The 10,325-nt window shown below is 52.4% G+C and overlaps 1 protein-coding gene across 1 annotated transcript; it reads left to right on the top strand.

Moving 5' to 3' along the window:
* Nucleotides 1-435: 435 nt before the first annotated feature.
* Nucleotides 436-9,516, top strand: MB (myoglobin; the record flags this gene model as incomplete). The annotated part of the gene is made up of 3 exons (XM_082634997.1): nt 436-530; nt 5,670-5,892; nt 9,370-9,516. 3 exons carry the CDS (start codon nt 436-438, stop codon nt 9,514-9,516), a joined length of 465 nt encoding a protein of 154 aa, XP_082491123.1.
* Between the last annotated feature and the right edge of the window lie 809 nt (nt 9,517-10,325).

Genomic DNA, 10,325 nt, shown 5'->3' with positions numbered 1-10,325 from the left:
TGCTGCCCTGGCTAATAAACATGACAGGTCCTCTTGGAATGGCTGACAGCAGGGGGAGTTGGGTTTCAGGCCATTGGCATCAGCCTTGGTCATGCCCTTTCTGTTGGCCTCCGAGAGTCCACACTCTTTCCACACACACAGCTCCTCCCCCCGCAACCTGAGGCCTGAGATGTCCTACCATCCCCCAATGGCACCTGCCTCAAAATAGCTTCCATGTGAGGGCTAGAGAAATGAAAAGATTAGACCCCTGCATGAAAGGGGGGGGCGGTGCAAGGAGGGGGAGAGAGAGAGTGAGCGAGCTGTCAGGTGACCTCTGTCAAGCATCCGGGAAGGTATAAAAACCCGTTAGGGCCAGGCAGCCTCATACCCCAGCTGTCGGAGCCAGGATACCCGATCAGCCCACCCTCGCTCTTCCTCTCTTCTTCGGACCGCGCCATGGGGCTCAGCGAAGCAGAGTGGCAGTTGGTGCTGCATGTCTGGGCGAAGGTGGAGGCTGATCTCTCAGGCCACGGGCAGGAAATCCTCATCAGGTAAAAGGAAGAAATCCCATTGCCCCTATCACCTACTTCCTTCCCAAAGATCAAGAATGTTTGCTTGCAAGGTGGAACGGTTGCCCGGGGTTGACCAGCTGGCTGCGTTAGTTGACTCTGTTAAAACTCATATTTGGTTCTCCTTTGCTTTTTTTGCGGTACGCGGGCCTCACACTGTTGTGGCCTCTCCCATTGCGGGGCACAGGCTCTGGACGCACAGGCTCAGCAGCCATGGCTCACGGGCCCAGCCGCTCCGCGGCATGTGGGATCCTCCCGGACCGGGGCACGAACCCGTGTCCCCTGCATCGGCAGGTGGACTCTCAACCACTGCGCCACCAGGGGAGCCCCTCCTTTGTTTTTATGTGTCAGAGATTGGAGTCAGGAAAGGAAAGGGGATCCATCTCACACCTATGCCAGCAGCTGGAAGGAACTTGACAATCAGATCCTGGATGCCTAGAGCCCACTAAGTGGTATCCTAGAATTATAGACAGAATTAACAAGAAAAATCTGAGAGATCTGTCTCACCTCACCTAGTGGATGAGGACAGAAAGGACCTGAGAAGGGAAGGATGACCCCAGAGTCACAAGTCCATTAAAGTCTCTAAAATATCAAGGTTAAGACATGGCTTTCAACATGAGATATGTAGTTCTAGAGCTGGCTCCGCCACCGAGCAGCTGTGTGACCTTTAAGAAGGTACACAACTTCTCTGAGCCTCAATTTCTTCTCCTATAAAATGGGTGGGGGCTTCCCTGGTGGTGCAGTGGTTGAGAGTCCGCCTGCCAATGCAAGGGACACGGGTTCGTGCCCCAGTCCGGAAGATCCCACATGCCGCGGAGCGGCTGGGCCCGTGAGCCATGGCCGCTGAGCCTGCACATCCAGAGCCTGTGCTCCGCAAGGGAGAGGCCACAACAGCGAGAGGCCCGCGTACCACAAATAAATAAATAAATAAATAAATGGGTGGAAATCCTAATATATACGTTATAGAGTGGAAATAAGAATTAAATAAGATGATGCATGTAGGGGGCCCAGCATAATTCCTGGCATAGAGTGAGTCTCAGAAGATGTTAATAACTATTATAGATGAAGCTTAGACTTGGGCCTTTTAAAGAATTATAATTAGTAAACAGAAGACAGAGACCCATTAGTGACTTTTGATGTTGAGTATGTCTTGAATTTGAGGGCTCAGAGCACATCTTGCCTTCTGTAGCAAGGGGTTCCTGAATAAACAAACAAAACCCCCCACAAAATTCTGAGTTTTTTAAGTAGAAAATGGCTTGTGGCTTGTAAATAGAATCTCATGTCCCAGTTGCCTTCCTCCCCAAATGGTGATAGTCTCTCCCCTCCTCCTGGCCCTTTCTCATACTCTGGGCAGCACAGGTCAAAAGCCTAATGGGATGTATGTACATCAATATTTCTGCATGTGGGAGAAGGTGGACCCAGTTACCACCAGTGAACGGATTGTCTTTCACACTTTAATTTACAGATGAATTTCTCCTTCTTTATGAGCCAGAGTAGGTTATCCTCTCCCACTTAGATGCCCTTTCAGCCTCCCTCGGGCTTCACCCATCTCCAGCTCCCAAATCTGGGGAGAATGCCCAGTCCTATAAGCCCTGCTATCTGGAGTTCAAGCCCTTAATGGTCCCTGCCAGAAACACTTGAGAGAGGACAGTCAAGTTCTCTGTTGAATCTAACTGGCACCTTGGGGTGTTCCTTTATGTCTTTCTCCTCTTGTGTCTCTGTCGGTTGGCTTCTTGGGCTGCAACAGGTCCTGCCTGATTGGACAAAAGTCTCCCCCAAAGTTGACATCAACTCCTCAGCCATCCATTTTCTGTGTGACCTTGGACAAGTCGCTAGTCCTCTCTGGGTCCCATTTCCCTATTTGCTGAGAGGAGGGATTGCCTGCCACTGACTCTGAGATCCCTGCCTGCTCTCATGCCCTGGCATTCTCTGAGTCCATGATCCTACCTTACTTTTGGAGAGGAGGCCGGGTAGCTGGGGTGGGAGACCAGTTTGCCGAGCAGGAGTCTTTCCCAGGTGGTCTGGGGGCTGCCAGCCCTAAGTCAGTGACTTGGATGTCTTGAAGGAGACTTGAGGTATTGTGTCATGGGGAAACATCTCCTCCTTTCCCAGGGTGGATCAGAGAGAACTGCCTGGGGCCAGGTGCTAGGGACGAGACATGATGCTGGAGACTGCTGGACCCTGGCAGACTCCAGAGAGCCCAACAGCCTGTCACGTCTTAGGCTGTAGGACATGCAGAAACCACGCCAACTGGTTCTGCCCTCTTAGTGTTTGGGATATGGAGACAAGGAGAAGGGGCTGCTAACTCCTAGGGCTGAAAGTGCCCCTTTAAGAGCTGACCTTTTGGTTCTGTTCCAGATGCTGAACCTGGGCTTTCTTACTCATCTTGAAAAGGTCATGTCTCCCACTCCTCTGATTATAAAAGAGGGCTAATTCTGTTCAGCTGAGTCTGTTAATAAAACACTGAGGGCTTCACTGCAAGTATGTGACCATTATGTTCTAGAACATAATAGCTGGAAGGTCAGTTGGAGAGTCTGGCTCCAGGAAAGGGGGGCTTCAGGAGGGTGGAGACTGCTGAGAGGGCTTCAGGCCCCTGCCTTTCCTTCTTTTCCCCAAATCTTTTCTGCTTTTTTTATTTTTGCATTTGAGCAAAGGATTTTGAGGCCATGGAAAGTTCGAAAGCCACTGCTGGTGGCCAATACGTCTCATGTCGCTGGGAGGAAACATGGCCCAAGAGTCCCAGCCAACCAATGGCAGCTACAGACAAGACCAAAAATTCCCAATCTTAATGATGATGTTGATGGTGGTGGGGACGATGATGATGGAGATGGTGATGAGGATGAGGATGAGGGAGATGGTGATGATGATGGAGGAAATGATGGTGATGGTGATAATGGTGCTAGAGATGGTAAAGAGGACAGCAAATATTTGTATATCTAGTACAGAGTGATTGCTAGGCCCTGTGTTAAGTGTTTCACATATATTTACTCATTTAAGCCTCACAACAACCTTATGAGGTGGATATTATTATGATCACCACACTTAACAAAGAGGTTAAGTAACTTGCCCAAACTGCAGGACTTGGGGCCAAGGGAGGGAGGTGGCTGTGTGGTGCCAGGATGATCTGGTGGACGCTCCTGAGCCCAATTTTTCTGCCCTGTTTAAAGCAAACTTGGCTATCTCTCTGGCTGGCAGGTGCTGAGAGTGGAGGGTGAGGTGGAGGTCAAGCCTTAGAACTTGGAGGCTGAGAAATCAGCTAGACCAACCCTTTTGGTTTACAGATAGTTACGCCAAGACCCAGAGAAACCGAATGACTTCTTCAAGGTCACACAGCACATCGGAGGTAGAGCTGGGGCCAGAACTCAGCTTCCATAATTCTCAGTGCCGAAGTCTTTCTCCCAGACATCCAGGGAACTCCCCAAATGGTTGAGACCCCTGGCCGCCTTGGGTCCCAGGTCCTTGGCCCTCTTCTGCCCCAGACAGTGTTCCTCCAGTGTCCCGACCTCAGGCTTTCGCCTGTGGGTTCTGGGTCTTGCATCTGTCAGGCAGGAGTTCAAGGATCATTGTCACCAGATAATAATAGTCAAGAGCTCAGGGACCCTTGCGTGAAAGGTGCCAGGGACGAGCTGTCAGTGATGTACAAGGTTTGGCCGGGGCCCCAGATGAGGTGGTGACATTGGGCATGGCTGTGGACAACCCTGGGTGTTCTGGGGAAGCGGGAGGGATACGCCCCCTGGGAAAGGGAGCGCTTCCCGTCCGTGCTACGTCGTGCATGCATGTGCGGGTGTGTGCACGCGCGTGTGTGTGCACGCACCTGTGGGTATGGGTGTGTGCCATGAGATACTTGAGCACACTGGAGTGTGTTCACAGTTAGGTTTAAGCATGTCACAAGCTTTAACCAGGAAGCTACAAAAGAGGAACCTTTAAAAGAACTGAAGCCATTAGACAGGAGAAGGGGGGAGTCAGGGCAGACAGGGTCACTCCTGCAGAGGTTTCAGGGTGCGGCACAAGGGAGAGAGCGTGAATTCTGGAACCATTCATGTGGGTTTGTGTCTGGGCTCTGCCACTGACCAGACACGTGACCCTGGGCAAGTCACCTACCTCTGTGGTCTTCCGTTTGCCCACGAGTGAAATGGGGAAAATCACTCCCGCCCAGGTGACAGGTATGACTCCCTTTAACTAACCTCCACCTTTCCGCAGCAGGAAAGACTGAGGTCCAAGGCGACAGGTGGCTGCTCAGATCACTGTGGCCAGCTCACTGGGACCCTGACGGGAGCAGGGACCTGGTCTTTAGCAGTGGCTCCCACCAGGGACCCTCACCATCCGAACTGTGAGGGGCCAGGGAGGTTCAGGGAGTCAGAGCAAAACAAGCAAGAGCTTTCTGAGGTTTCTGAGCTCAGACTGGAACAGCTCTCATCGGTAGTAGTGAGTCTCCTAGAGCCAGAAGTATTTAAGAAGCCAAAGGGCGATCCCCAGGCAGGAAGCTGCAGAGATGGTCCCCTGCATGGGCTACTGTTTGAGTCACTCAGACCTGATTTCAGTCTGGCTCTTCTGCACCCCGGCCGTGTGATATTGACCTAGGACCTCACACTTCTTAGCCTCTGTTCTCTCATCTGTAAAGTGGGAATAATATGTCCCTAAAGGGAAGCGCAGGTGCAGAGCCTAGTACGGGCCTGGCACACAGCGGGTGCTCAACAAATCCAGGTCCTTTGGTCCCAGTGCTCCCCCTTTTCCCTGCTCCACTGTGACGCCATTTAGTCATCTATGCTCCCAACAGCTTAGAGGAAATGGGGGTGAAGCCAGGTGCAAGGCAGAGATGTCTTTCTTTCCTGCCTTTCACTGTAACAAAGAAGAAGAAGATGATGATAAAAATATTTAATAATAGCAAGCATTTATACACTTCTTGTGTGGCCCTCAGCATATACTATCTCATTTAATCCTCACGCTTCTATAGGGAGGGACTTGTTATCTCCATTCCTTGGATGAGGAGACTGAGGCACAGGGAGGTGAAGTGAGTTACCCAAGGTCACATAGCTGAGAACTGGTAGACCGTGGGCTTGAACTCAGGTCTGGCCACCTCCAGACCCCTGCATCTAACTCCAGCCCTCCGTGTGCCCACAGGCTCTTTAAGGGTCATCCCGAGACCCTGGAGAAATTTGACAAGTTCAAGCACCTGAAGTCAGAGGCTGAGATGAAGGCCTCAGAGGACCTGAAGAAGCATGGCCACACCGTGCTCACCGCCCTGGGGGGCATCCTCAAGAAGAAGGGTCATCATGAGGCGGAGCTGAAGCCCCTGGCACAGTCGCATGCCACCAAGCACAAGATCCCCATCAAGTACCTGGAGGTGAGCAGCGGGGACGGGGGCGGCTGGGAGGATGGAAGGAGAGGCCTCAAGGGCATGAGATTTGGGTTCAAGTCCCAGCTCAGCCACTAACTTGCTGGGTGACCTATGTTGTTCCTCTTTGTTCCCCTGTTTCCTCATCTGTAAAGTGGGCTGCCACCCACTTTGCCTTCCTCCTGGGTCATTGAGAGTCAACATATTTCTCCCCCAAATTAGTATCTTGTTACCAAGGAGGAAGTGGATATGGGATGCACAACTTGCATTCTCTCCACAGGTAGGTACCATTATCACACCCACTCGACAGATGAGGAAACTGAGGCACGGAAATGTTAAGTAGCTTGTCCCTGGTCACAGAAGCAGCAAATGGCAGAATCAGGATTCAGACTAGGTCTCTGTTCCTCCAGAACCCCGGCTCCTAACCCCTGTGACACTGGGAGTCGGAGACATACAGGTCTCGCTGGCAGGAGTTCAGCAACTGGGGCTCAACTCCGGGTGGGAATTATCAGTTCCTACGTCTTTACAGATGAAGAGAGAAAGCCTCAGGTGTCAGAGGCATAAGCAATTGGTTTGAACCCCCTGTGATGGGCTGAGAAGTTGGGTGGGCTGGGGAGAGCCTGAGCTTTGAGTCCTATGTCTAGACCCAGTGGGAGGAGGGGATGTGGCAAGAGGGAGCACTAAGATTCTGGGGGATAAAGGATCCTGTGGATATCACCCCAGGGGATGGGAGCAGCAGGCAGGTTGGTGCAGCAGTGAAGGTAAGGATAATTATGATAGCTCCCAGTTAGGATGGGCCATGATAAGCTATTTGCCTGGTCACTGTATGGAATTCTCATGATTTCCCCATGAACTTAGGAATTACATTCAGTGTTTTCTTTCCCTCTCACATAAAAGAAGTTCAGAGGTAGGGAGCCCAGAGCTGGTATGGGAGCCCCATAGTCACCAGGGATGCAGGTTCTTTCTGTGTTGCCATCCTTGGCATGTGGTGTCCACCCTCAAAGTTGACTCGTGGTCCAAGATAGCTGCTGGGGCTCCAGCCGTCTAGTCCATATTCCAAACAGAACAAGAGGAAGAGAGGAAGTCTCTCTTTTAAGGAGCCCTGGAAATCTCATCCAACAATGTTTTTACATTTCATTGGCCAGAAGTTAGTTACAAGACCACATCTATCTGCATGGAAAGCTGGGAAATGTAGCCTATTACCACTCCAAATACAACTAGTGTTCTCTTACAAGGAAGAAGGAGAAAATGGACATTGGGCAGGTAGTTAACATTCTCTTCCCCAGGTAGGTACTCTTCTCATCCCCATTTTACTGATTTGGAAACTGAAGGCTCAGAGAGGTTAAGTAGCTTGCCCCAGGTCACCCAGCTTATAAGCCAGGAGGTACAATCTGATCTATGTACTCTGGAACCCAAGCTCTTAATCCCTTGTGGCACAGCATCTCCCATGAACAACCACCACCACATCCTCTTCAGCCTCACCACCCTGCACCCCTACCTGCTCCCCCAAGTCACACACAAACAATCCCGCCTGCCCATCTCAGCACCCCAGACATGAGGAGCGGGTCCTGCCTCTGAGCGGAGGTCACGGTCCTCCCCGTCTTCTCTTGGCAAATCCCTGTTCATCCTCCAAGGCCCAGCTCAGAAGCCACCGCCTCTGTTCTGGCCCATGAGGCAGTCAGCTGCTCCATCTGCCAGCCCTCCGCTGCGAAGGCATTTATCCTCACGGCTGCCATGGCGCCTGCCCGGCTGTATTGTAATTTGTCTCTTTCCCCAGCTGTCTCCTGGCTGGGACACGAGCTCCTCAAGGGCAGACCCAGGCTCCTCCTCTGTCTGAGCCCCAGTGGCATGTGGAGGTGTCACAACACAGCTTGAATGATGGATCCCCTTTCTAGGGATGAGCAGACCGGCTCAGAGAGGGAAAATGATATAGCCAAGGTGGCACTACCAGCTAGCAGACTAGAACCCGGGTCTACTCAAAACAGGTTTAATTTACTGCATAATCCCTGCAGAAGAATAAGACAGAGCCCATGTGTGCTTTTTCCTTCACTATGGGAACTTCATCTGTGTTCTTCATAAGAAGTTTCTCCTCCTCACCTGTGAGGGAGGGGGCACAGAGGGCGCTGGGCGCTAAAAGCAACTCAATCTTCCAGCTGCCCCAGCCCACGATTTTCTAAGTATTTGTGGCTCTGCTACTTGAGACTCAGGAAAACTGAGTGGGGGGGCCTAATGGGGTCACGAGCCCCTATTTTACAGGTGAGGTCATACGTGGAGGTCAGGGAGCTGGGCCTGGAACTTGGGTCTCTAAGTTCTCCATGGGCAGGGCTTGCTGACGTCAGTCCCTCCCCCCGCTTCATTTTGCAGTGTTTATGACACTAAAAGGGAATTAAGCACATGTCCAAATCGATGCCCAGCAGCAGGTGTTCGTGGAGCTGTCCCTGTTTCTGAGCCAAGCAGGGTTTAGTAGATGTTGACATTTGTGCTTCTGAGGCTGCCCTCGGTACATGCTCCCCCCCACTCACCCAACCCCACCCTGCTTTTGGTCACTTGCACCCCGGGCGCCGGAGAAAATGGGCAAACCCAACCGCGGTGCCCTCTCTGTCTCTGTCCCTGGCTCTGGCTGTCATTCGTCCACGATCCCCTGGGTCCACTTGCTATGTGACCTCAGTTTGGGCCTCTGTAAAATGACACCCTTTGACCACAGGCCAGGGTAGTGATTGGCACCAAATCTTTCTGAACCATTGAAAAAGCACCGTAGCTTCTTACAGACACAAGATCTTTCAGTCCCGAAAGCATCCCCGTGCTGTAGAGGTGCCTGTGTCCATTTTCCTGGTAATGACATTGTGGATGGTAAAGCAAACAGTGAAGGTGAGGCTGGTGTAGGATACAGTTGGTCCTGGGGCTGAGTTGTAGGTCTGATCCCTTTCCTCTTCCCTTCTCTCCTTCCCTCCCACCTCTACTTCTGAGTACCAGCTCTGTGCTTGGCACAGAAAATATGATGTTCTGACCCCCTGCCCAAACCCCAAAAAGGCTATTTAAAGCAATCACCATCCTAAGCCATTAAGCGCAAAAATTAAATACACACAAATGGAAATAGTTTCTTTCTAGATTTTCGGAGTGCCAAATCCTGGATAAAACCATGGAGTAGGAGTATTTCCCTTCCTTTCCGAGGTTGGGGCCTCGAGCTGAGCACAGCTGAGGGTAGCTGGTGAGCCAGCCCACCTCGCCACTTGACCGTGGTTCCACGGCCTGACCTTTCCTCATCTGTACCAAGATGGGCCTCTGCTTCCCCATCTGTACCTGTCTCACCGGGTTCTGGGGATTAAAGGAGTTAATCCATGGAGGCCGCTCAGCAGCATGTCTGATAGATAATAAGTGCTCAATAAACGACCCTGGGATAAAGAGAAGATGGGTTCGGGCTGGTGCCCACCTGGCCCCTGGCTTGTCCTGCCCGTGACCAGTAACCTTCTGCCCCTGTCCTTTCAGTTCATCTCGGACGCCATCATCCACGTTCTGCACAGCAAGCATCCCAGTGACTTTGGTGCCGACGCCCAGGGAGCCATGACCAAGGCCCTGGAACTGTTCCGGAAGGACATCGCCGCCAAGTACAAGGAGCTGGGCTTCCATGGCTAAGCCCCACCCCCCATGCCCCTCTCCCCACTCACCTGGGCAGGGAGGGAGGGGACTTAATCTTGTGTAGCTGTAGGGTTTGCTTCTGAGTGCCCGCTTTGTTTGTGAGAGGCTGGTGGGAGATGCGGAGGGGCTGGAGGCGGGGAGGGGGATGAGGGTTTGTTCAGGTGGTTTCACTTGCCTGGGGACCGGGCTTCCTGTGGAGGGTCATCAGCTTGGTAACCAGGAGAAGCTTGGCTCTCCTCACTGTGGCCCGCCGAGTTTGGGTCACACCCAACTCTCCTTTCACCTAAATCCCAACCCAATTCCTTCCAATCTCACCTTAAATCCCCAATCCAAACCGTCCACCTAAACTCCAGCCATAATTCTCTGATCCATCACCTCACCCCGTGAAGAAAGCAGAATGTCCCCTTGCACTGAGAAGGTCTGGGCTGGGTTGGGCAGCCACACCCAGCCCCTGGGGCGCATGGTGTCTGGAACATAAATGTACCTTCTCAGGTGATGGAGTGACTCACCTGGCTTAATAAAATACTTGCATGCTATAGACTCCGCCTGGTGTTTTTCATCCCCTGGAGCAAGTGAAGGCGGGGTTCAGAGGGAGAAAAGGCCATGATGGGATTCTGTGTGCAGGGAGCCTTATGGGGACGAGGAGGGAGGGAGGAGGAGGGAGGGAGGAGGATGGGCAGGAGGCAGAGCCACCCCTCAGTGGCGAGGACAGTGCTGGGCACTGGGAGATGGAGGGTAGAGCCTCGTCTGGTGGGGGCAGCGAGCAGTCGATCAGTGCCGGGAGCCCGGGGCTGCTTGAGCCCAGA

The sequence above is a fragment of the Mesoplodon mirus genome (genome assembly GCF_964341445.2).
Source record: "Mesoplodon mirus genome assembly, chromosome: 11".
Classification (NCBI taxonomy): Eukaryota; Metazoa; Chordata; class Mammalia; order Artiodactyla; family Ziphiidae; genus Mesoplodon; species Mesoplodon mirus.
This window is presented reverse-complemented; position numbering and strand designations above follow the sequence as displayed.